This window comes from Manis pentadactyla, chromosome 4 (assembly GCF_030020395.1).
Source record: "Manis pentadactyla isolate mManPen7 chromosome 4, mManPen7.hap1, whole genome shotgun sequence".
Lineage (NCBI taxonomy): Eukaryota > Metazoa > Chordata > Mammalia > Pholidota > Manidae > Manis > Manis pentadactyla.
Window position 1 is genome coordinate 19,329,581 of NC_080022.1, and position 24,840 is coordinate 19,354,420.

The 24,840-nt window shown below is 40.7% G+C and overlaps 3 protein-coding genes across 5 annotated transcripts in view; 2 read left to right on the top strand and 1 right to left on the bottom strand.

The window, feature by feature from the left end:
- Positions 1-3,625: 3,625 nt before the first annotated feature.
- Positions 3,626-14,486, bottom strand: LOC118926887 (uncharacterized). Its single transcript, XM_057501971.1, has 5 exons — positions 14,474-14,486; positions 13,886-14,044; positions 13,035-13,501; positions 11,867-11,935; positions 3,626-3,990 (listed from the first exon to the last, which is right to left on the bottom strand). Exons 1-5 carry the CDS (start codon positions 14,484-14,486, stop codon positions 3,880-3,882), a joined length of 819 nt encoding a protein of 272 aa, XP_057357954.1. The 3' UTR covers positions 3,626-3,879.
- The window catches only part of CNKSR1 (connector enhancer of kinase suppressor of Ras 1), a 59,311-nt gene continuing 43,340 nt past the window's right edge, over positions 8,870-24,840 (top strand). For both annotated transcript variants that reach the window (XM_036914830.2, XM_057499870.1), the window contains exon 1: positions 8,870-8,873. The gene's annotated coding sequence lies outside the window, so the exon portion shown is untranslated. The remainder of the gene's footprint in view (positions 8,874-24,840) is intronic.
- Positions 12,909-23,514, top strand: PDIK1L (PDLIM1 interacting kinase 1 like). 2 transcript variants are annotated; one of them, XM_036914824.2, is made up of 3 exons: positions 12,909-13,048; positions 15,635-15,936; positions 19,842-23,514. In XM_036914824.2, the coding sequence occupies exons 2-3, from the start codon at positions 15,652-15,654 to the stop codon at positions 20,580-20,582; spliced, it is 1,026 nt and encodes a 341-aa protein (XP_036770719.1). In that variant the 5' UTR covers positions 12,909-13,048; positions 15,635-15,651; the 3' UTR covers positions 20,583-23,514. The 2 variants fall into 2 exon arrangements, with proteins under 2 accessions (XP_036770719.1, XP_036770718.1); XM_036914823.2 differs by lacking the exon at positions 12,909-13,048 and adding an exon at positions 13,375-13,548.

The following is a 24,840-nucleotide window of genomic DNA, read 5'->3' on the forward strand; positions in this document are numbered from 1 at the left end:
CCCCAGGGAAAACAGCCCTGCTGGGAGCAGGCCTTGACCCTTCTGCTCAACTCTTCACCCCTTTGAGGTGCTTGAGTATTTGGAGCCTCCCAGAGACAGGGTCAGTCACAGGGAGAGGAGAGCAGTGTCCACTTGCCCAGGGGCTCCGAGTCACAATGGCCTCAAATCTAGGCTTTTGACATTAGCTTCAGTGGGGCAGTGGCATAGCAGTTGCTTACCTACTGGAGCCAGATTGATGCTTGGCCCCCTTCCAGGTCTGCCGCTTAGGGCTGTGTAGCTTTGGTAAGGTTCTTTAACCTCTCTGTGTCTCAGTTTCCCCCACCTGTTGAATAGGGATAAATACCTACTGCAAAGGGTTGTTGTACAAATTAATTGAGTTAATAAATGTAAAGTGTATATTTCTGTAAGTATATAAAACCTGGCACAGAATAAGCACTAGCTCAGTGTTAGCTGCTATTTTCAAATGTTACAAAATAGCATCATTGACAGAATAGAAAGGAAAAGACATTCATCAAGGAAACTTTAAAAAAATCATCTCCTGTAAATTTTAATAAAAAGTGATTGCACTTATAAAAAAATCATCTATAACCCCACCATTCAACACAACTGCTGGCATGGTTTCACTCCATTTTCTTCCAATTTTTTTCCTGTCCATCATTTTACAGCACTGGAATCACAATGTACTTAAAGTTGGGTGACTTTGGGACTTTTCATTTAATGTTTTATCCTAAGCATTTTCTATAATCATTCAACAGGTTTTATTGAGGGTCTGTTATGTGCTAAACACTGTACTAGGCTCTGGGCATACAGCAAGCCTGCAGCCCCGACAAACCCCTTCTCTTCTGGAGCTCTATCCTAGTGGGCATTGCTCCATTGCCTTTGTTATCAGTCAGCTGCATCTGGGGAGGTCTGTCCCTGTGCATTAGGTGAAACCTCAAAGGGTTCTTGACTCTGATGGAGAAAGAATTCTGGAACAGGTCCGACAAGTGTAGGTAAGGAGTTCATTAAAGTGAGAGTAGCAATGAATGGTAGCAGTGAATGGCAATAGCAGTGAATGGCAGCAACCATACAGGCAGCAGAGAGCAAGGAAAAATGGAGGAGCAAAGGGAAGTTCATTAAACTCCTACTTGGCATAGGGCAGATCTCTTGCCAACTCCTGAAGCCAGGGTCACCTGGCATCCAGTGTCTGCTTGAATCTGCACAGTGTGGGAACTAAGCCCCTACTGCCCCAGGATTTGGGGAGCCACAGAGCATTGGATGGAGTGAGATTATGTTCTAAGAATTTCCCAAAGGCAAAGAGATATTTGGGCAAGCTACTAAAGGGAATGTTCGTACAGCTGCAGTCCTGTGTAGGTCACCCAGGCAATGGGAACTGGCAAGCCCAAATCAGAGATCTCAGTAGACCTTCCCTACTTGTCTGAAGTAGAACAAGAGAGTGAAGACTTGTGCTTAAGTCTTGAAAATTGAATGAAATGGCAAAGTAACAAAGATGCTTACCACTGGGAAAAGCATCTCTTATTAACCTCCCAAGAGGTTTGGAAGAGCACAGAGACAAAATGCAGTAAGTTGAGCAGTGAGAGGTCTTTATTTAAGGCAAAGTACACACTCAAAGAAAGGTGAGTGCAGGCAGCCTTAGAGAGGTGTGCTTAAAGGCTTAGGATTCTGTCTTTTAAGGCTTTCAAGAATGGGGCAAAGGTTGTGGGAGGGGTGCAGTGTGGGCATAGAGTCAACATGTGGTCTCATGATGTCTGTCTCTGGTGAGAGACATTATGTCATCATCTGTAGTGTGTCCTCTAGATATTCTATAAGACAAACTTAACACAAGGAATTTCTTGATCCTGTTCTTCAAGAGAGTGGTTACCCTCATGCAGTGGAAACATACCATTCAGGACTGCTTGCCCCGCCTTAAGATAGGATTAGTTATTGGCTGATTACCGTAAAATGTTAGGAATCTTACCTCCTAACTCCCTGGTTTTTAAAATGGAATCTTAGCCTTAAGATGGAGTCCCTCTTGTTCTTACTATACTATTTATATCTCGGCATTTTTATCACAGGCAGGAAAAATTAATCATGATTCTTGTCCCTTGCCCCCTGCTCCGCCTCACCTTCAGAACTCATTCTTTTACATTGAGGTCTAATTTATGTACAGTAAAAAACACAAAGCGTGGAGTTCTATGAATTTTACACATATGACTGTCACCCAAATCAAGATACAGAAGAGTCCTTTACTTTTCCAGTCAATAACCATCCCTCTCCACATAGATTAGTTTCACCTGTTTAAGAACAGAATCTGCTTTTTTAAGAATGCCTATTTTTTAATGGCTGCAGAATATTCCATCCTATGGATATACTGCTGGACACACATTTTGCTTTTAGTTTCTGTTATAAATAATGCTATAGCCACTGATGGACAGTGACTGGAATGGGGTATGTGGTGCACACTTGATAATGGGGGGAGTCTAGTAACCATAATGTTGTTCATATAATTGTATATTAATGATACAAAAAAAAATAGTGCTATAGCACATGCCACACTTTAAAACTATCTCTTTACTCTAGACTCTCAGAGTGGAATTGATTTTTTAAGGGTATTCAGTAAATATTGAGAGATTGCTTTCCTAAAATGTCATACAGCCCCACAAGCAGTGCAAGGAGCAAGCAACAGGCACAGAGCATACTATAGCCCAGCTCAGTCACCTTCCTTCTAAGCTAGAATCACCTAGAACTTAGCTAGAATCCTCAGCACATAATACAGTGGCACAGAAGGGTGTCTCCACAAGTCTGACTAGCATGGGAATGACTCACCAGACAGGATCTCTCTTGGTCCTGAGTATGAGACTTAGCTTTACAGAGTCAGAACTCTGATTTCTCACAGAACACTAGGAGAGGACTCACCTTTCATCAGTGGATTAACAATAACCAATCAACAGACTCTGATTCAATCATTAAAGCAGATATCAATCTAGGAATTTACAAAGATTAACATTCAAAGAAATAAGGAAGTACATGCCAGAAGACAGGTGTGTCCTCTCTCTATTAGAAGGCCACAGGGAAAGCCAAATTATGAGTTTCTTGGTGGCTTAGTCTGGGTTCCCCAGAAAACGGAGCTGGTGAGGAGGAGGCACTGAGATGTGAAGAAGGGACACATTATTTTCAGCTCAACTAACTCCCTCAGAGCTGGTTCCTTAAGGAAGACTGAGTTCAGATCATCAATTCTTTGATGATTCTTGCTTCCCACCCCAAACCTCCAAACCCCAGATCCTGTGTCATCTCCTACCTGCTCTGAAATCTACTCCCCTTCTCCCTGATCACAGCCTAGTCCACACCACCACCATCTCTCACCTAGACCTTTGCAACTGACCTCCCCACATCCTCTCACCCACCCTTGATCATTCTCAGCCAGGCAGTTAAGAGATCTTTTAAACTGGAAAGCTGGTCATGTTTAAAATCTCTCCTTAAAATCCTCTGGTGATGGAAGGATGAATGGATAAACAAAATGTGGTGTATACCTAATAGAAGATTATTCAGTCTTAAAAGTGAAGACATTCTTACACATGCCACATGAATTGAAGAACTGAAGACATTATGCTAAGAAACCACAAACAAAAGGACAAATATTTTTATATGTCATATAACATTTATATGAGTTACCTAAAACAGTCAAATCCATAGAGAGAAAGTACAATAGCAGGAAGAGGAAATGGAGAATTATTGTTTAATGGGTATAGAGTTTCAGTTTGGGAAGATTAAAAAGTTCTGGAGATGGATGGTGGTGATGGTTGCACAACAGTATGATATACTTAATGCCACTGAACTGTACCTTTAACAACGATTAGTTTATGTCAAGTATATTTTATTGCAATTTAAAAAAACCTTCAATTACTTCATCTCAGAATTCATTATATGGTCTACATGGACCTCCAGGACCTGGCCCTTGCCTTGTGTTGGTGATTTAACGCTGATCATCAAACTTCCCCCTGGAATCTGGACCTATTAGGAAAAAAGAATGGGAATCAGATAGATAGATAAAGATAAGGGCTTTATTACTGATAAAGTTGGGCTGGGGACAAGGCTTACATCTATAGCTACAATGGAGTTTCCTGGTACCTTCTTCCCTCCATTGCTTCCCCCAGCTCCTGCTTTAAACTTCCAACTCAGTCCTGGGCAGAGTGGCTGGTATGCATGTTCCTTTTGCCTACCTGCTCTTCCCTCCACTGCTCACTTAGCTAATTACTACTCATTGGTCATTTCTTAGCATAAATGTCACATGCTCAGAGAGGCCTTCCATGACCCATATGATCCATCTTACCTCCACTCCCTGCCTACTAACAAGCCTCATTGCCCCTGGAGCTTCTTCACAGCACTTTCCAGAGCTGTGTTTATGTGTCTCTTCCCATGATCACTTGTGGAAGAAGGTGAGCTCTGGAAGAGCAGGCCCTGGGCATGTTCTGTCCATGACCACATCCCCGGTGCCTGGCACAGTGCCTCACTCTTTGGTGCCCATACATGTTGGAGACTATTATATCCTCCTCTCAGGGAGAGTTCTGTATGCTGTTGGAAGGAAAATGTGGGTAAGGCTTTGGGGGTAAGAGGTCAGGGGGCAAGCCTGTTAACTTTCAGTGCCTCACTGAGTAGCAGGCTTCTCTGTTTTGCTATATGGGGTCTTCAGGTTTGTCCAGGGTCCAAATGCTCAGGACCATTGAGAAGCTAAGTGCCGTTACCTGGAGCCTCCTTCTCTGCCCTTCCCCCAAACAGCACTCAGCCTCTGCTCTAAATAGCCATTGACCAAATAATCAAATGTCAATTTGATGAAGTATCCAAGTATCTCACTGTGACCCTCAAGTCTCAACTGAAATACCACCTCCTGTCAAAAGCTTTCCCAGACCCCCACTCCCCTTCACTTAAGAACACCGGGTTCACGTAAGCCCTTCTGGCACTAATCACACTGAACTTTCTTTTCCTGTTTAAGTGTGCATCTCCCCTTACAGGACAGTGAGGACCATGAGGGTGAGGACTTCCATCTTCTTTTCTCTGCCTTTTCACCACCATTTAGCATAATTTCTTGCACATAGTGGGTACTCCTTAAATAGGTTTTGACTTGATGAATAAAGCACTCACCATATGCCAGGCGCTAGATGACTCCTCAGGACAGGGTATGTGTAGTGAAGTTTGCTAGCTGCCCCTCAGCCTCTGGATTTAAACCCATCAGTAAGACCCACCCTCCAGGACATACAGCTTCACCAAGGAAGGGCTTACAACCCTAGGTGAGCCAATCAGGTCCAAAAGACTTAATTCCAGGACTGTTGTTTGAGGAATGGAGTAGCGGACCTTCCCTGTCCTGAGGGACACACACTTCTGAGGCTGAATCCCTAGCACGGCTGAGCACCTGGGCCCACAGAAGACCGGCTTGACATGAAGTCAGCAAGTGGAAGGCAGAACAAAGGAATCTGAGTTTTTAGCGATATGTGAGCTGCTGAATCAAACCCTTCCTGAAGCGAATATTCCCATCTCCATTCTTCTCTGGCACGTGTGCCAACCATTTCCTTTAAATCTGTTTGAGTTGGGTTTCTGCCCTTGTAACATGCAGCATCCGGAAGGGTCAAAGGCCGCCCAAGCTCCAACATCTCAGCACCTGCTGAGGAGCTGAGGGAATCCTGTTTGGGATGCTCTTGGGACCTTGTCTTGCAGCCCTCAACTCCTCACTCACCATAGCTATCAGATGGGGGCACTCCTGTTCCTGTCACCAAGGGCAGGGGGTGTGGAACTTGGTCTCAATGACCAGCTGCTCCAGCTGTTCTCAATCCTCACTGAGGAGACAACTAGGAGCCACCCAAAGACAAAACAGCTAAAATTGTACCTAACACGTGACCTTCTTGGGCTCCTGAATCATTTGTCTGGGGGCTGACTCAGAAATAAATATTTCCATCTTCCTGGTGTGAGCATAATGGAGGTGTAGGATTGAAGAACAGAGTGTCGGAGCTGGAAGGATTCTTAGAGATGAGTTGGTCAGACCCCTGATTATGCAGATGGGGAAACTGAGGCCCAGAGCAGGGAGACTTGCTCATGGTCACACAGCATGTGTGATGTGTGATGTTTCTCACCCAGTACTCATCTTAAAGGAGTTTCTCCACCAGCCTTCTCCTGTAGAGATAGGGCTGGGGCTCCCTCAGCTTGGTAGGGGGCAGGGAACATTGACGGGGAGTCTCCTTGCTATGGCAAGGCAGGAGCTGCTCCCCCAGCCACTGGCAGGCCTGGTCCTTAACAACTTGGTAGCACTTTGATTAACACCTGCGGCTGGTCCAGGGGGAGATGGCTTCAGAGGATACTATGTCTCTGACAAAGTATGCCTCCAGAATTTCTACAGGAGAGACATTCAGGGCCAGAAATCTGGTGGGAAGGAGACTAAGAGACTGGTCTTAAGCTGCATTTGTACAACAAGTCACCCATTACTTGATCAGGTTTCTTGATTTCCACACTACTGACATTTTGAGCAGGATAATTTTTTGTTGTGGGGACTGACCTGTGCTCTGTAGCATGGTTAGTAGCATCCCTGGTCTGTACCTATGATGCTGGTAGCCCTACCCTCCCAGCTGTGATAACCAAAAATGTCCCCAGACATCACCAAAATGTCCCCTGAAAGGTAAATCACCCCATTTGAGGACCACTGACTTAACTCTATATATAACTGGCTGAAAAGGCATGATGGTGATTCTTCTAAAAGAAAAGGAGATAAAAGCATAGTCACATCTTCCTACAAGAAAAGAAAATCATCAGAGGGACAGTGAACTCCAGGCAGAACTGTGAGCTTTCACCTTACCTTCCCACCTTCCCTCTCTGAACCATTTTCTTCTCTTTCATGGCCCCCATTCCTACTTAGAAAAAAATTAATAGACTATCCAGGAAAAATTTAGTATTTGCATTCATGCTAAAGTGAAAGAGTATGCAACGTTCATAAGAGGTTAAAAACACAAGCATTATACACTTAAGATATATAAAGTCTATCTCACAAAAATTGATTTAAGAACACATAGACATTGTATTCAGACCTGGGTTCAAGTCCCAATTCAGGTATTTTCTACCTGTGTGACCTGGACAAGTCCTCTCACCTCAGAGAAGCTCCATTTCCTCAGTTGTAAAAGGGGACTAGTAATAACATGTAGTTCACAGGATAACTATGCAGAGTAAATGAGATAATGTACAAACTGTACTTTGCACAGTGCCAGGCACAGTAGGCAATATGGATATTACCTATCATTTATTTACCTTTATATTATCTATTTATATTTATCTGTAGTTTATAGGTGAAATTGCTCCCTGATGACCTGCTTACTGTGGACCCATTCTAACTAAGGGCATCTCTACTTGCCTCTTCCCATGTGCCCCTTTGTTCAGGTAGGAAAAATAAGGTCCAGAAACAGCCATTTATGCAGCTTGGGAGTTTGGCTCCACCAGTGACTTATCAGGAACTTAAGTTACTGAGTTCTTCTAAGTCTGTATCCTCAGCTGTAAAATGTTATACTAATACTATCCACTTGGTAGGATTCTTGTGAGATTTATAAATAACGTTACTCTAGATACACCTAGGAATGCAGACCCACCTTGAGGGCACAGCCGTGGCACCAACAGAAACGACCACGAGGGGGCAGGATTGCCACACTCAAGTTCCCACCTAGCCAAGACACTTATTTCATTTTTTGAGAATGGTTGTTAAACTTTTTATTATGGAAAATTTCAAACATACACAAAGGTAGAATAGTACAATGCACCTCATGTACTCAGCACCAGGTATCAACACCTATAAACATTTGGCAGTCTCCTTCCCTCTTTGTTGCGGCTCCTTGGGGAGTAGTATTTTAAAGCACGTCCTACACCTCATTTAATTTTATCCGTAATACATTAGTGTTCAGTTCTAATCGAAAAAGGCTTTTATTTCCATAGGCACTATGTCATCATCACACCAAACAAGAAAGAACAATAATTTCTTAATTTAACCTTATGAGTTCATATTCAAATCTCCTTGACGTCTTTTAACAGTTGGCTCACTTGAATCAGGATCCAAATAAGGTTTTTGCATTTGGCACGCATCTTGAGTTTTATGCTTTAGCATTCTACCTTCCTCTTGCATTTTCATACCATAAATTTGTTGCAGAAATCAGGTCATTTGTCCTGTATAATGTGGCTGATTGTGATGTTTGTCTATCCTTCATATTTCTGGTAAACGGGTAATTAGATCTTGAATTGGCTAGGCTTAGATTCTTTTCTCAGGCAAGAATATCTCATGATTTCTTAAAAACACCTCTTAGTGATTTTAAGAATGGTCAGTGGGTTCAATAGCTCAGCCTAAGCTCTTTATCACAATGTTCTACAACAATTTTTCATCCAATTGTTTAGCACCATTTCACGATCATTGCCTAGACTCATTCTTTCATTAGGGTTTGCAAAATTGTGCTTTTCTAATCCTATCATTTCTTCTGCATTTATTAGTTGGAACTTATCTATTAAAATATAACTTTTTCTTATCTACTATTTGATTGCCTGCAATATAACTCAAGGAAAGCCCAGAAATGTTTATTTCCTTTTACTTATCAATCTCAGAGCAAATTAGTTGATTCCCTGTAAAACTCCATTGGTAACAAATGTGTTATTTTCCTTAAGTATCATTAGTTATTGGATTTGTATGTATTTTACAATATATACAAATCTACTGAAGCCATTATTTTTCTTTTAATGCTCAAAGTGTTCCATCTTTGGCCAGTGGGGCCTCTTTGTGTTGGTTCCTTAGTCATTTTACATGACCACAATAGTCTTTGATAGCTTCCTGACTTCCAGGGGTATAATAGGATCCATCCCATCTTACCTGCTCCAGATCCGAAATCAACCGTCTGTCTACAAAGGAGCCTCGATTTCTTTAATTTTTCATTTTTTAAAACTGGAAAATGGTATTTAGAAACCAAGTCTGTGCACCAGGGGTGTTCATTACTACTGGGTTGATCATTGCTTCTAAGGCCTTTTCAGCAAAGCTAGAAAATACATTTTTAAAGAGAAAAATATGTACTTCATTCATTCTGCTATCTAACTCATTATCTAAGATTGTCCTGCTTCTTCAAAATGTGTAACTCATTTTCTCTACATTGAAAATCTGGATTCCTAATGCTATTTACGTAATTACTTTTTTGCTTTATTCTTAAATATATATATCAGTTTCAAAAGCACAATATCAATATTACTAACAATAAGATTAATGAATGCAATTTAATATTTCTATGCAGTTCTAGTTGTCTTTAGACTATGTCCCATTAAGGAGGTACAGTCAAAATATTTATAAAGCCGCTTGCAATGATTTTCTCTGTGTAGTTATGCCACCAATCTGATATACAGACGGCTCATTGGTTTCCATTTGTTTTAAGTTTTGATGGAGCGCTTTATTCTTTTTATTTAACTTTGTTTTATAAATATGCAAAACATTCACAAGTTCCAAAATAATAACTGTATAATAAGGTAAGTTCAAAGAAGTCTCATTGCCATTCCTACCACTCCATCCCATATATGAGACCACTTATAGAAGATTGGAGCTTATTCTCCCAGTTTTTACTTCTAATTATAAAAAGTAATGTATATTTGTATTTCCCCTTATACTTACATAGAAGATAGCATACTATAAACACTATTGTGCACCTTGCTTATTTCACTTAATAATATATATGGCCATCATTTCATATGAGTATATTCATTAGTATATATAAGAAATCTTCCATACTATCTTTTTTTTTTTTTGAGAGGGCATCTCTCATATTTATTGATCATATGGTTGTTAACAACAATAAAATTCTGTATAGGGGACTCAATGCACAATCATTAATCAACCCCATGCCTAATTCTCAACAGTCTCCAATCTTCTGAAGCATAATGAACAAGTTTTTACATGGTGAACAAGTTTTTACATAGTGAATAAGTTCTTACATGGTGAACAGTGCAAGGGCAGTCATCACAGAAATTTTCGGTTTTGATCACGCATCATGAACTATAAACAATCAGGTCAATTATGATTATTCGTTTGATTTTTATACTTGATTTATATGTGAATCCCACATTTCTGCCTTATTATTATTATTATTTTTTTTTAAATAAAATGCTGAAGTGGTAGGTAGACGCAAGATAAAGGTAGAAAACATAGTTTAGTGCTGTAAGAGGGCAAATGTAGATGATCAGGTCTGTGCCTATAGACTAAGTATTAATCCAAGCTAGACAAGGGCAACAAAACATCCACAGATGTAGAAGATTTCTCCCAAAACAGGGGGGGTGAGGTTCTAAGCCTCCTCTGTTGATCCCCAATTTCTCACCTGATGGCCCCCCTGCGACTGTGCCTGTCTTAGGTTGCTCCTCCCTTGAGGAATCTTACCCGTCGCTGGCTAACCAGTCATCTTCCGGGGCCACACAGGGAAATGTAAAGTTGGTAAGTGAGAGAGAAGCAATATTCTTTGAAAAGGTTAGCTTTTTACTTCTTTGCAGATTTATGCCCTGTGGCTTCTATGCCCAGCATTTGTCTTGAGGTATCTTTACCACTTGGAAGAATTATGATACTCGGTAATTTTCGATATGAGGCACTAATTCTACTAAAGGGTTGTAATTAGGAAGGACGAAGAAAAGCTATAGAAGTAGCAGACGGAAGAAAACATGGGAAGATTGATTATTTCTTTGACATATCTTCTTGTAGAGTAATATAAGCGTGTATATGTTTTAAATTACTAATTAAATTGCATGCACACATTAACATAATAGGAATACAGCTACATAACCAAAGCAGACCTACAATTACCAGTCATCTCCAGTGAAACCAAGAAAACCAGTTAGGCACCCTAGGCATTTGTGAAAAATTATCAATGATATGATGGATATTGTCTAACTGAATTTGAATATTTTGAGAAAAATCAGACAAATTGAAACAACGCATTCCTGGGAATTGTTCACATTCCATATGTTCTTTTAACAGTAGATAGTCTATAGTCGCAATATTTTGGAGCGCTGCAACTTGCACTTCTCCTAATTCTTGGTTGAGTTCCAACTGTATAGATCCAGCATATTATCTTTTTATAGCTGCACAGCATTCTACCCTATGTACATAGTATTATTTATTCTTCTAGTTCTTTGACATATACACAGCTTCCAGTACTTTCTATAAAAATAATACCATAGTGAATAGCTTTGTGAATACAGTTATTTCATATTTTTGCCAATATATCACTAGGATAGATACCTAGAAGTTTAGGATTTGACCTTTACTTGGTGAAAGAGCATATGTAATGTGGTTATATATTGCCTGATTTTCTTAATTAGACTTCCATCATTTTGCCTTCCAGCAATGCATGACAGTACTATCCTCAGGTGTATTTTGGTACCTCATCAGACAGAGGAGGCTGCAGAGATGAATCACAGACAAGGGGCCTGTCCCCAGGAACTCCCAGTCCATAGAAGGCCTATGGGCAAACAAATAATGCTGTAAGGTAATATTCAGGGGGAGATTGATTTTGAAGCTGTGAAGCTTAAGATTCAGTGTCCCTCACAGAGCTCCTTCCAAAACCCCAACCATTTTGTAATATTTTGCTAAAGAGGACACCCCAAATTATTTAAGCTTCAGGTTCCACAAGGTCTGAATCCACCTCACAAACTGTAGTCAGCCTATCCTTGGAGGTTATGGGGTGTATTTCAAGTCTCAGTTCTTCAGCCAGCTTGAGAGGAGGGATTCCTATATTTAATGACTGAGACAAACAAAGGGAAAAGACTTCTCTAACCAAAAGATATCCCTTCTGCTAACTCTGATCAATTACCCACACAGGTCTGCACAAAGCCTTTGGTATTTTCCCCCTACCTTTAAGGGCAGAAACCAAGCTTTGACTGGCGTTATTTCCGGCAGACAGATGAAGACTGGAACAAGGCACTATGGACAAAAATCTGAAGTTACAGAGCAGGTTTTTTGTTTTTGTTTGGGGATGGAAGTTTTACACCAAGGGAGTGGGAATCCAAGGCAGGCACCCCCCAAAAAGAAAGCCAGACATTTTTTCGGTCAAATAAGGAAGAGCTCTGTTTCCTCACCTGTAAAAACAGGGTTGATAATAAAGCCTGTCCGTGTGGGGTTTGGTTAGGATTAAGAGCAATACTTTAAAGACCTAACCCAGTGCTGGACTCTCTGGAGAAGGTCCATAAATGGAGGGCAGAAAATAAAATGGGTCATTGGTTGATCTTTCACGGCAGGGACAGGGATTCTTTGAAATGGTGTCTCATACAGCACTGGGAGGAGGAACAACCACTTTACTGACAAATAATACATGCAGAATAAATAGGTGAAGAAGGAATGGTCGGTTCTGGCTGGTGCTTCCTGATCTGTGTAACTTAATGACCGACTGGTGCGGGTCTCTGAGTAACTGGCAGTCCGGGGCTGGCTGTCAGGAAAATGCGTGCCGGGATCTGACAAACCGCTGACGGGTGGCCCAAAGACCGCTGACAGTCGGGCCGCGAGGGAACAGCTGTCTTCGCTGTCAATCCCGGCCCCGGCTCGCTCCGACCGCCGCCCCTCTGATGCGCGCCGACCGGATCCCGACTCCCCACGAGGAGCCAGTGAGCGCGGCCGCCCGGCCGGCTGTGCGCGGGCGGTAGTGGCTGGGTGCCGGCGCCTCCGCCCCTTCCTCCCAGCGCCCCGCGGGCGCCGCCGACTCCCGGCGGCCGCTGCCCGGGAACAATGAGGCGCCGGCTTCTTTAAGGGAGATACCACCGCGCCGGCGGGGCAGGGGACGGCGTCTTCCCAGATGATCGCACCCAGTCCCGCGCCGCCGCCGCCTCGGCAACTGCACCGCCCGCAAACATGGCTCAGTGACTCTGACAAAAGGTGTAGCCTCCCTCCCGGCAGGGTGGACGCCGGGCCTCCCAGCCCAGGCCGCACCTCCCCGCGGAGCGCCGAGAGAGCACCGCGTCCCGCAAGCACCCTAAACCCAAGCCGAAGAAGATGCACCAGGCGTTCCACCCCAGCGGCCCCAGCACACCTGCCCGCGGCTCTGTAGGTCGGAGGGGGGCGGGGAGGTGGAAGGGAGACCGCCGGGCGCGCGCTCCCCCAGGCCCGGACTTGCTGCTGCAGACCATCCCGGGAACCGCAGGCCGCGCGCGCCTCCTGCGGCTGGAGGCCAACCGAGCCCCGGGCGTGGAGTGGTCTCCCGACTCCGCGGTCCGGCTACCCCCTGCGGGGAGGGGCTAGAAAGATGCGTTCGGGAGCGCGCACACCTTCTGCAACTCCTGGCTCCTGAAAGCCGCGGGCAAGGGAGGAGGCCGGCGGAGCGCCGGGAGCGCGCCCAATAGGGAAGGCGCACGGCGTCCAGGCTTGCGCTACGGAAAGTCGGAGAGGGGCGGGACCGCGAGGCGTCAGGGGGTGTGTCAGCGCGCACCACGGGGGCGCGCGCCAGCCTCTGACTGGCGGCCGCCGCGGCCGAGGCGCGAGCTGCGTGATAATGGCGGCCTGCAGAGCCCGTGAGAGGGAGAAGCGGCGGCGGTGGCTACCCTGAGGTAAAATCTGGTGCTAAGGCTTGGCAGAGTCCCTGCTGCAGAGCCGAGGAGCCCTGCGTGTGCCTCACTTCCCAGGAGGTCTGTCAAAGACCTGTCAGCGGAGTCATCCTAAGGAAGGCCCCGCGCTCCCCAGGCCTCGGGCCCGCATTCCTCAGGCCACCGGCCCCTGCCGCGGCCTCCTCATATGCCCACGGCCTCCTCCCCAGGCCCCGGGCCTCGGCCGCCAGCCCGTAGTTGTTGGGGCAGCTGCAGGACTGACTCCCCGGGGTGAAGGGCCTCGGGGGGGTCCGCTCCGGGTTTCATCGGGACGCGGCCGGGGAGGGGGAGGGCCGGATACTTGGCCAATGAGCGGGGCCCTGAGCTGCCGCGTCGGGCAACACCTCTGCCCGGGACGGGCCCTTCGCGGGCATCAGCAGGTGTATGGCCTGCCGGCCCGCATCGAACCACTGAATTAGCACTGCAGGCTTGAGGGCCCGGGAAATGCCGTCGTAAGTCACTTGGCACACAGGACGCGTCACAGTGTCGTGTTTTGACCCAGGGTCTCAAGGATTTCATAAAGTACACTCCCTCCCCCTTATTCAGGTGCTCTTTCGTATGGGGATATGGGACGGCTTGAAAAAACACAGGTCACTTTGAGATGGGTAGTGATTGGCGGTCCGCAGAGAGCAGGCAAGAATGTCTACTGTGTAGTTGTGGCTGATTCTGTGGCAGGAAATCAGACACTGGGAAACACAGTAGGACTTGGAAGGGTGGGTGTCCAATTAGAGGAAGTGGGACTAAGAAGCAATCTCAGAAGGTTTCATTTTCTTTTAAATCTAGCCTATGGACCTGAAGTAGCTGTTCTCAATTTTTCAGGCTCAAGGGTCAGTGGCTTTTGTTGTCCCCCTAAACCGTACAATATAAAAATTGTACAATCTTAGTTTACTTTTCTTGCTCATGGTGGCAATCTACAAATGAGAATTTGTTCCTGAAGCTCGATAGAATGTCGACATTCTTTGGAGATTGAAGAGGCACACTTTAGATTTTCTTGATTCGACACATGAGCATTTCTATGTAGGGCCTGTGCTCCTGCCTATAGGTAATTTATCAAGTTGAGTTCCAAAGAACTGTCAGAGAGCCCTGTCACATGGAGGACAGTTTTTGTTGGCAAAAATGACATAGATCTAAAGCTGTTGTTCAACAACCGCAGAAAGGTAGCCATATTCTAAGTAGCTTACTTTATTTTTATTTATTTTTTTAGCTTACTTTAGTTTTAAAGGAACATTTTTCCCTACAAACTTTATTTTCATTTATTTAGCAAGAAATAAGGACAAAACATTAAATTAAAATTAGTAAACTAAAATAGAAAATTTAAATGGGAGCATACACACTTTGACCGTTTACTTTTAAATAATAAAAATGACTACACATTTTCAGTTTATACATGACCTGGTTCACTTTCAGTCCTAAAGTATAAACCAGGTGTTTGTATTTCTGACTGTGAGGGTTTTCTGTATTTGCTGTTTTTATTACCTTTTTTTTATTTGTGTGTCAATTTTAAGAAGAAGCTGGAGTTTTGTTTGTTTTTTCATGATCTAAATAAGAATGCTGAATTTTGGGGTTCACTTTTAACAGTGATGTTTTGAAGTGGTTCATGTAAGAGGCAGTATAGTGTAGTGATTAAAATTAGGGATGTCGTCTGGTAAGTAAAGAAAAAAAAAATTAGGGATGTCAGAGCCAGATGTCCTGGTTTCAAATCCAGGTCCACCAGTTACCAGCTCTTTGACCTTGGGTATGTTGCCTAAACTCTCCATGCTTTAGTTTCCTCATCTGTAAAATGATAGTACCTAACTAATAACACTGTTATGAGGATTAAGTGAATTTAATATTGTAAAGTGCTTAGAGCAGTCCCTGATACATGGTAAGTACTAGGTAACTGTTAGCTGCTTTACTATTATTATTTAAATATTTGGATTTGCCCAAGGTATAGCAAATATCTTTCAAGCACTGCAAACAGTGAGACAGATAGTAACTATATCATACAAAGAAGAAATACAAACCAGTAAGCGTAGTTAATTTCAACAGAGCACTTTGTTGATTTTTCCAGAAACTTTGACCTTGAAGATGGTGAGTAGCCAGCCGAAGTACGATCTAATACGGGAGGTAGGCCGAGGTAGTTACGGTGTTGTGTATGAAGCAGTCATCAGAAAGACTTCTGCACGGGTGGCAGTGAAGAAAATTCGATGCCATGCACCTGAAAATGTCGAACTAGCCCTGCGTGAGTTCTGGGCACTAAGCAGTATCAAGAGCCAACATCCAAATGTGATTCACTTGGAGGAATGCATCCTACAAAAAGATGGGATGGTGCAAAAGATGTCCCACGGCTCTAATTCTTCCCTTTATCTACAGGTATGTGTGGTTGAATGGGAAATAGAAATGATTTTAACATAGCATTCATTGGTCAGCAAGAGAAATTAAAGAGTCAGATGAACTTCTACTTTTAAATGTGGGTGTTTGTATAGGAGTAGATGGGGTCTACCAAGAATTGAGTAGGTGTTTGCTGTAAAACAAGGTTTTATTTAAACCTGTTATGCAAATACCTAAAAATAACATAAGCCACCTGTTAAGCTGTGATATGTGCCAGTCTGCATAGGAATAGGGCAACATGGGAGCTAGAGAAGTGAATGAGACAAAGTCTGTTAGTTCACTTATTTGAAATCAATGTTTTTGGAACTGAAGACAAGAAAAGGAAAAACTCCACAACCAATAGCAGTACCAATAGGTAATTAGGCATCTCTAACAAATCACTGGTTTGAATATAAGCTTCTGCTGTTTGGGAGTGATACGTGGTTTCTTAACCAAGCAATTCCAGTTAGTTCTCATGAAGTAAGTGGCTTAGCACTTGAATGTTATTAACAGTGCTAATAGCTAATGTTTGGGCTCCTACTCAGTTCCATGCTCTGTGCTAAGAGTTGTAAAGGCACTTGCTCAGAACAATCCTATGAGGAAAGTATTATCATTACAAATGAAGAAACTGAGGCTTAGAATAGATAATGTATTTATCTGAAGTTACATGCTAGCAAGTAGCAGAATTGGGAGCTGAACAATAGATTATCTGACAGCTACAATTTGTGCTCTCTTAACCTCCAAATTACTCTTTTGTAGACCTCAGGAAAACATTGACAAAGGGAAACAAAAGCTTTTTTTTTTTTTCAGTCAACTTCTGCCTAGAAATCAAAATCTCCAGTAGCTCTATACTTGCTGAAGAAAAAAGATACTTAAGAAATAGGTGGTTAAAGGCCATAGCAAAATTTCTTAAGTCCAATCATTCTTGGAAAAGGAAACAACTTTCTATGAATGGGTCTAAATTCAGAATTTACCGTCAGGGTACAAAAGTCTGTTTTTAAAACAACAAAAGTTTTCAGATAGGAACAACAAAGAAAACATTAATCTGTATAATCAGAAACTTGGAAGTTTTATTGTGTGGTGAACTAACACCAATATATGTTTATATTGTAGTTCAGCATGCTATGCCCTGAAGTTTTCTTTTTTTTAAACAGTGACTATAAACACAACTGTCTAGCCTTTACTAGATTTATTGTTACTTTTCTAAAAATGCTTATTATGTAAATTACACTAATAGAAAATAGTAGAAACTGTTCTTACTACATTTCCTCTTAAAAGTGGGTAGAACCTTGTTGAACTTTGCATTGAATTTTGGAGACTAAGATGCATAATCTCTTAAGGACTACAAATGCAGAAATTTGAAATATGATTTAGTGCTGGTGGTGTCCTTGAGTCCTGTTTGAGCAACCTTTTATAGTAACTAAGCATTAGCTGGTCTTGACCGAGGCTTTAAGATGTAAAGTATTTCCAGAGTTGATTCGGTGTGTGAATCACCTTTTTTGTTTAGTAATCTCTTTTATCTTTTAAAGCCCGATAGACCTGCATTTGACTTGTGGCACTTTTGCTAGCTGTATGTGTGACTAGTTAAATAATCCAACTTTTTCCAGAATCTGTATCTTTTCTATGTAAATTCCTATGTAAAATAGAAATAATTTTTTGCCTTCCATGTGAGTTGTCAAAATTAGAGATGATGCAGATACAATACTTGGCACATAGGAAGTACTCAGTTATGTGTAGCTCTATTAAAATTGTCTTTTCTGTGGATTTATTTAGTTAAGCAGACATTCATGACCACATTTAGCAAGTACCTTCTCTAAATTTACATCTAGTAAAGACAACTAAATAAATCTTTAGTGTGACCACAGAGCCCCTTTGCATGGTCTTCTCCATTCTCTACACAAATTTTTTTCCTCCATGTTTTTTTAGATACCTTCCTTGTTCTCAGTTAGAATGATTAAGTCAGCTCCTGATAACTAAACAACTCACCTAGAAGAAAATGTAAAACAATTAACAAAGGACACAATCTCATGCATGGCAATTTAGTGGCCAGTCTGTATACTTGGGATAAGTGCCGTGAGTGAAAAGCATATAATAGGAAACCTGACATAATCCTGGTTCAGGAATTAGGGACTGTTTCAACTGAAACTTGTAAAGAGGAGTTAACCAGGTGAGTGAGAAAACTTCCCAGGCAGAAAGAACTGTACATATAAATGTCTTGAAGCCAAAAGCATGAGGTTTTCTAAGAATTAAAAGAAGACAGTAAGATTATAGTGTGTGGGGAGAACTGTTTTAGGTGGTGCTAGAAAGATCAGTAGGGGTCAGGGCACACAGGATCCCATACCCATGTTATAACTTAGACTGTATCCTAAGATAATGGGGAAGCTATTGAAGCACTTAAAGCAGGAGAACCAATGGCTCACACGTGACAGTAAGCACATTGGGCTCTGTAGTTGTGTAGCTCTCAGCCAGGGGCCCTCATATCCCTCAGCTTGTTTTTCTGTGGCCTGGATGCCAAAAAAAGTTTTTATATTTTTAAAAAATTGTTTTTTAAAAAAAGAGAAAGAAAAGGTAAGAAGAATATGGAACTGAGACCTTATGTGGCTTGTCAAGCCTAAAATATTTACTATCTGGCCTTACTCTAAACCATTCTTTGGATGCTGGGAGACTCCGTGTTGCTCAAAGCTACTTAGGAAGTTTGCTTTTGAGAGTGAAGACAGAAGAAGAGAGGAAATGAAGTAAGAGTGATGGTGCTTGTCTTTAATCTCAGCATATTTGGCAACAGTGCACCTGCTAAATAATAGTGTGATCTGTACCTTTCTATCTTTCATTTTCTGTCTCACTAGAAAACACATGCAATAAGAAAGATGCATGCAAAAGAGACATCTGCAGACCATTGCAATTACTGCTGTTTGCCATGGGGTGAGATGACATGGAGAGGTGTTCTTTGCTTACCAAAATGGCAAGAAGTACCAGTCGATTTAAGTGTAAAATTAGCAGTCCACTATTTCACAACTCTTCAGCTTTCCTACTGAATTTTAGTTCAATCCATGTGTCTGAAAAGGACTCCCCAGGACAAATGCTTTCAAAGCACTTACATGTCTATATTTTAGAATGGTAGTTCATGTTCAATGAAGTAATTAATATTCTTGAATTTCAGGTAATAGAAGAGTTGAAATTAGATAATGGTAACAAAACAGTGATTCTAGGTTTTCATCTTATATCAAAGAAATAAACTCAGATTTGAATTTTTATATCAAATTCAAATAAGACTTTTATACCTTGGTTTTTAGAAGTCATCCAGTGATAGAGATTGCCTACATATTTGCATTCTGCCTGTATAAGTTTATGTATCAGCCTTTATCAGTGACCACAGGAGAACTTCATTTCTGTAACAACTAGTTGTTCCTTGACCATTTTTCTCTCAATTTCATAGATTATGTTGATAGTATATGTGCAATGAGCAGAAAGTTTCATTTTGAATAAAATTTACTAATTGATGTTTATATCCCAGCTGGCAATCTCCCAGGTCTAGCTGCTTAAACTGATCTTTCATGAAGCTGTTAGCTAGGTGGGTAGAGTTTAACTTCATTGACATATGCAGAAAATGTATAGCCAGTTGGACACTTTGCAAAACAAAGCTGCTTTGAAACAAGTTTTTACCTCTTGCTTTGGAGATTTGGTGTGTATTCATTAGCGACAAAGTGACAGTTTGAAGTACTAAGTACTGAAGTTTAAAACAAAATGCATATATGAAAGCACTGAACAATAAAATATTCATAGAATTTCCATTTAAAATTGGAGACTAACTTAACCAGTTACCACTAACTTATCCAGTTACTCTTTTTAATAACTAAATTATATAAATTATGCCAGTGATTGTAATCTGGATTTTTTTTCCCTTCTTACAGCTTGTAGAGACTTCATTAAAAGGAGAAATTGCCTTTGATCCCAGAAGCGCCTATTACTTGTGGTTTGTGATGGATTTTTGTGATGGAGGAGATATGAATGAATATCTGTTGTCCAGGAAACCTAATCGTAAAACTAACACCAGCTTCATGCTCCAGCTGAGCAGTGCCCTGGCTTTCTTGCATAAAAACCAGATCATCCACCGAGATCTTAAGCCTGATAACATCCTGATTTCTCAAAGTAGGATGGATACCAGTGACTTGGAACCCACACTCAAAGTGGCAGATTTTGGTCTCAGTAAAGTTTGTTCAGCCTCTGGGCAGAACCCAGAAGAACCTGTCAGTGTAAATAAGTGTTTCCTTTCCACAGCATGTGGAACAGATTTCTACATGGCTCCTGAAGTGTGGGAGGGACATTATACAGCAAAAGCTGACATCTTTGCTCTGGGGATTATCATCTGGGCAATGTTGGAAAGAATCACATTCATAGACACAGAGACAAAGAAGGAACTCTTGGGGAGTTATGTCAAACAAGGAACTGAGATTGTGCCTGTTGGGGAGGCGCTTCTGGAAAATCCCAAAATGGAACTTCTCATTCCTGTGAAGAAAAAGTCTATGAATGGGCGAATGAAACAACTGATTAAGGAAATGCTGGCTGCAAACCCTCAGGATCGTCCAGATGCTTTTGAACTAGAACTCAGATTAGTACAAATTGCATTTAAAGATAGCAGCTGGGAAACGTGACACATATATTATTTGCAAATATCTTGGATGATAATGCTGCTTGTTTTAGCAGTGATGCAACATAATGTGGCTGAAAAAGAATATAAAAAGCTAAACTCCGCCTTCTAAGGGTTTAGATTTTATTGTGGGGTGTTTTTTTTCCTTGTTTTTCTTAAGTCCAGGCGGGCCATTTTGTCAGTATGTTTTAAATGTGTATTACCAATGTGGGTGTAAATTTTTTTAAATGGTCATTGGTAGAAGTTTGGCAGGAAAATCCTCCAAGAGCCAAGAAGAAAAGAGCATCCAATTTTCTGGAAATATGTCTCCAAGTATTTTAGACATTCCTTGTCAGTATTAGGAATTTCCTTGGAAGAAGAGGTTTGCATGCTGGTAATGCAACCTTGGAGCTTTGTAAAGGAAACATATATGTATATATTTATGTATATGTAAGTATGTGAATGTGTGCATTTTGCATTCCATATGAAGAAAACGCCACTTCTGTTTAAATTATTTGATGTAGGTTTGGGTTTTTGAGATTTGCTGGTGAAATCAGTGATGAAAAATATAAGAACCTTCCTTCATCTTCTTACCCTCTCCCTCCTTCCTACATTTTTTTTATTTTTGTAGTAGTGTACAACCTTTTTTCAAGCCATCATTTTGGAGGGTCTAAAATTATATGATTAAACAGGAATGAAATGAAATGATCCAAAGCTGCTGAAGTATGTTTGAGCCCCCCAGTGCCTGATAGCTGCCAGGGGTGGAGTTAGACATGCAATCATGGTTGCAGGTTGGCAAGGACAGTGATGATTCAGTCATACCTTCTTTAGGTAACCAGGCATAAAATTAACCAATTAAACCACTGCATTGGGACATGTCTGCACTTGAGCATCTGTAATCTGATATAAAGCTAAACACAGAATTCTTCTGTTTCTAGAAACTTTGCTATATATGAACTATGGTACTTGATATGTTAGTTTTTTATTTGAAGACTTTGTCTAAGCCTTAGCATAAAGTCGAAGAAACCAAATGAGCTCTACCCTCACATTGCCTGCCCTGTAACGGTCTCTTGTTTAATCACTGGATTCCTTTTGTTTTGGCACTAATGCTGTTTTATCTAATTTGACACAGTAATGGTAGTGATATGCTTGTATTAAATGTTGATTACCTTTTTCTAAAGTGGGAGATGATACCTATACAGTGATAAATGGATAAAGTACTGTGGCATCAACTAAATCTTTAAGTAGAAATGTCACTGATTTTATACAATCACTTGGTAGGGTCTGTGTCAAAAACTGATAGACCGTTATTCTTTTGAAGTGAGTTTGATTTTAACCCTATCTGGTTGTCTCAAATTTGTTTTTCTATAAATGCAGGTAGTTAAAATCTAAGGAAACCAAGTTTTCCTAAAACAGCCTTTAAGATTCAATAGACTTTAAAACCATTGTATCTAGGTTAATCTTTATAAAGCACTAGAATCTTTGGTTAAAAGTAAAAAAAAGTATTTAAATCATTAATAGTTTACATAGTCTTTTGAACTCTTTGAACTTCCACAGCTTTTGGAATATTGCTGTCATAATTTTTTCCTTATTTAAAATGTGTTCAGGGGACTATAGAAGGTGAAAAAGCACAAAAAATTAGAATATGCAAAATTTCTGAACTGTATTACTTGGTCTGGAAGTTTAAAATTTAAACTCAAAGGTTTTACTGAAGTAAACCTTTTAAAATAAAATTGTGTACTTTTGACATTTTCAAGCTAATAATGTAAAAATTCTTTTGGAAATCAGAGATGGAAATACACTGGAACCTCTTGATAATTGACCCTCTGGATCACCAAATTAGTATAACACAGATCTGGCCAAGGGATTTGAATTACTGGAAGTAAAAAATATCATTTTAATGTCCCATCAGTAACATGGCACTTCAGCAGAGATTCATGATGATTCAGGAGATGGTATGCCCATGTGTCATTTGCTCTTCAAATAAATATCTGTGCTTGTAGCTATGGCTTCCTAAGCACACAGTTTTTCATCCTGCCTCACTTAAAATAATTAATGATTATCACTATTTTTAAAGATTTTAACCTGTGAAGCAGAATTCTTTCACTGGCAGTAAGAGTGTGAAGTGATCAGGAAATTTCTTTTGGAATTTTATCAAGTCCTTGTATTCTAAAATACCCTTATGATACCAAGCAAAATAAATAGTAAATTCTTTGTGTTTATTTGTTCTTTCAGTCAGGAGGTATTAAGTACCTACTGTGTGCTCAGCACTAAAATTCAGTTGATAAATGACAGTTTAACAGTGGCTTAAAGCCACAGGTCTTTTCCAGCTGGAGTAAGAAATAAAAGATGATTAGTGATACTTGGAAATTCCTGGGTATTTGCTAGAGGAAAAACGAAAGCAAGAATTTGTGCACAGTGCCTTGCCCATAATAGGTACTCAATAAACAATTATTATTCGTAGAGTCTCTTGTCATGATTTATAGTGTTTTATGAAATTTGTCTTAATTTTAAAAAGACCAAATATTTCAAATAAGCTTATAGGCAGCTGTGGCCAGTTAAAATATGGGGTTGTACAGTTAGTTCCTAGAATGTTATTTTGCACTAGTTGTCACTTAGAAAGATGGGGTTCGTGTAGATTTTTGGTGCTAAGGGATACTTTGTCATTATGATAAAGTAAGTGTTAAGTGTTGATAAATAGCACACTGAATAGTTCTTTATGCTGGTCTGTTTTTTCCTCTGTTGTTGTTTTAATTGTAAAATGTTTATCAATCAAACAATTGTAGCAGCTACAAAATAATTCACCAGCATGACAAAATGGTCAAAAAATAAGTCATCAGCACTTCAAAAATGAAAGCAACTTTTGAAATTTTCTTTTAAAATTATTAAATATATTTTATGAAGAATTTATAGAAGGGAAATTATTGTAATTTATTGTTCATGACTGCTTTTTTTTTTTAATAAAGTGAGTTTCAACAACAACAAAATTCTACATTGTTGCTTTGGTGGGTCTGAGTAGTTCTGTCATGCTTTGCTTCATGAACATAAAATAGAGGGTATAAAATTTGAAACAATGTCATTTTCAGCCTTATCAAATGAAATTTTCTGTGATAGAAGCTTTTACTGAGGAAAAGATGATTGAATCATAGGAGTTTCAGCATTTCAAATTCTCTAAAAATTTAATGCTTACTATCTTGCCATATTTGTCAGGAGAACTTGTATTGCCCAAAATAAGTGACTTTTTAAAAATTCATCCTTCTATCTTGTTATGCTGAGGATGCATCCCAGACTCAAAATGAAGTACAGCAAACATATTAAAGCCATGTGCTTTTTCAATCTATAACTTGACCATGGTTTCCCTTCCATTAAGTCATCTGGGCCACTTTTTTTTTTTTATGTTTTATCATGTATGCCTTCCCCAGAATAAACAGTACTAAGGATACTGTGCACTTAGTGGTCCAATGGAACAGCAATGGGGGAAATGGGAGACAAAACATTAACTCTGTATGTGATCGAGCAACAAATAGGAAAGCAAGCATCAGGAACTGTGGCTGCTTCTGACAGCTCCTGGGGTAGCAACTTTTGCTTCTTTAGAGATTTTTATTACACTGTAAATATTTGTTTTTACCAGCCTTTTGAAATGCTTTGCAGTTTACAAAGTGCCTTCACATGGTTTTTACATATCTTTTCGGTGGATTTTACTTAAAATAGGGCTGATTTCTTGATGGGGAAATTAGTAACTCCAGTTAGTGAGGTTGAGGGTTTTACCCCACAGGATTTCAGCACCTAATCTTTGACTCCAGTTGGACTTTTGTCTAGCAACAAAGCTTTATCTTTCTCACTGAAGGGGTGATCCTTGGTTGTTTTGACCTTTTCTTTAAATTCAAATGTTGCTCTTTTAGTCGACCAATCATAGATGTTCTTTAAAGTGCAGTGTAATGACAGACAGTTGGTTTGTGGTTAGATAATAACTCCTACTTGAGAAAACTTACTAGCCACACCTCCTGAGGGCAAAGTGCGTCTTTCAAAGGCAATACTTTCCCTTTTGCAATGATTTTTCATTGGTTAGAAGAGAAATATTAAAAAGAAAAAAAAAGACATCTGGGCTTTTGACTTCACTCTTTCATTTCCTGTTCAGCGCTAGTATTTCAAGCTTAGCTTGTTCTGAGCAGAAGTTAGGCAACTTAATATTACCTAAGGCATCCTGGCTTAGTGGGAGGAGCACAGGCTTTAGTGTAGCAGATCTCACTGAATACTAGTTTTTGCAAATACCTACATAATAT

Excerpts from the sequence above, each read along its gene's own strand:
- PDIK1L (XM_036914824.2), top strand. The coding sequence starts at position 15,652 with ATGGTGAGTAGCCAGCCGAAGTACGATCTAATACGGGAGGTAGGCCGA. Across the intron at positions 15,937-19,841 it reads ATTCTTCCCTTTATCTACAG|CTTGTAGAGACTTCATTAAA; the intron begins GTATGTGTGGTT and ends CCCTTCTTACAG.
- LOC118926887 (XM_057501971.1), bottom strand. Across the intron at positions 13,502-13,885 it reads GGGCCCCGCTCATTGGCCAA|GCCGCCATTATCACGCAGCT; the intron begins GTATCCGGCCCT and ends CGGGCTCTGCAG. Across the intron at positions 3,991-11,866 it reads CTTGGTTTCTGCCCTTAAAG|GTCCAGATTCCAGGGGGAAG; the intron begins GTAGGGGGAAAA and ends TTTTCCTAATAG.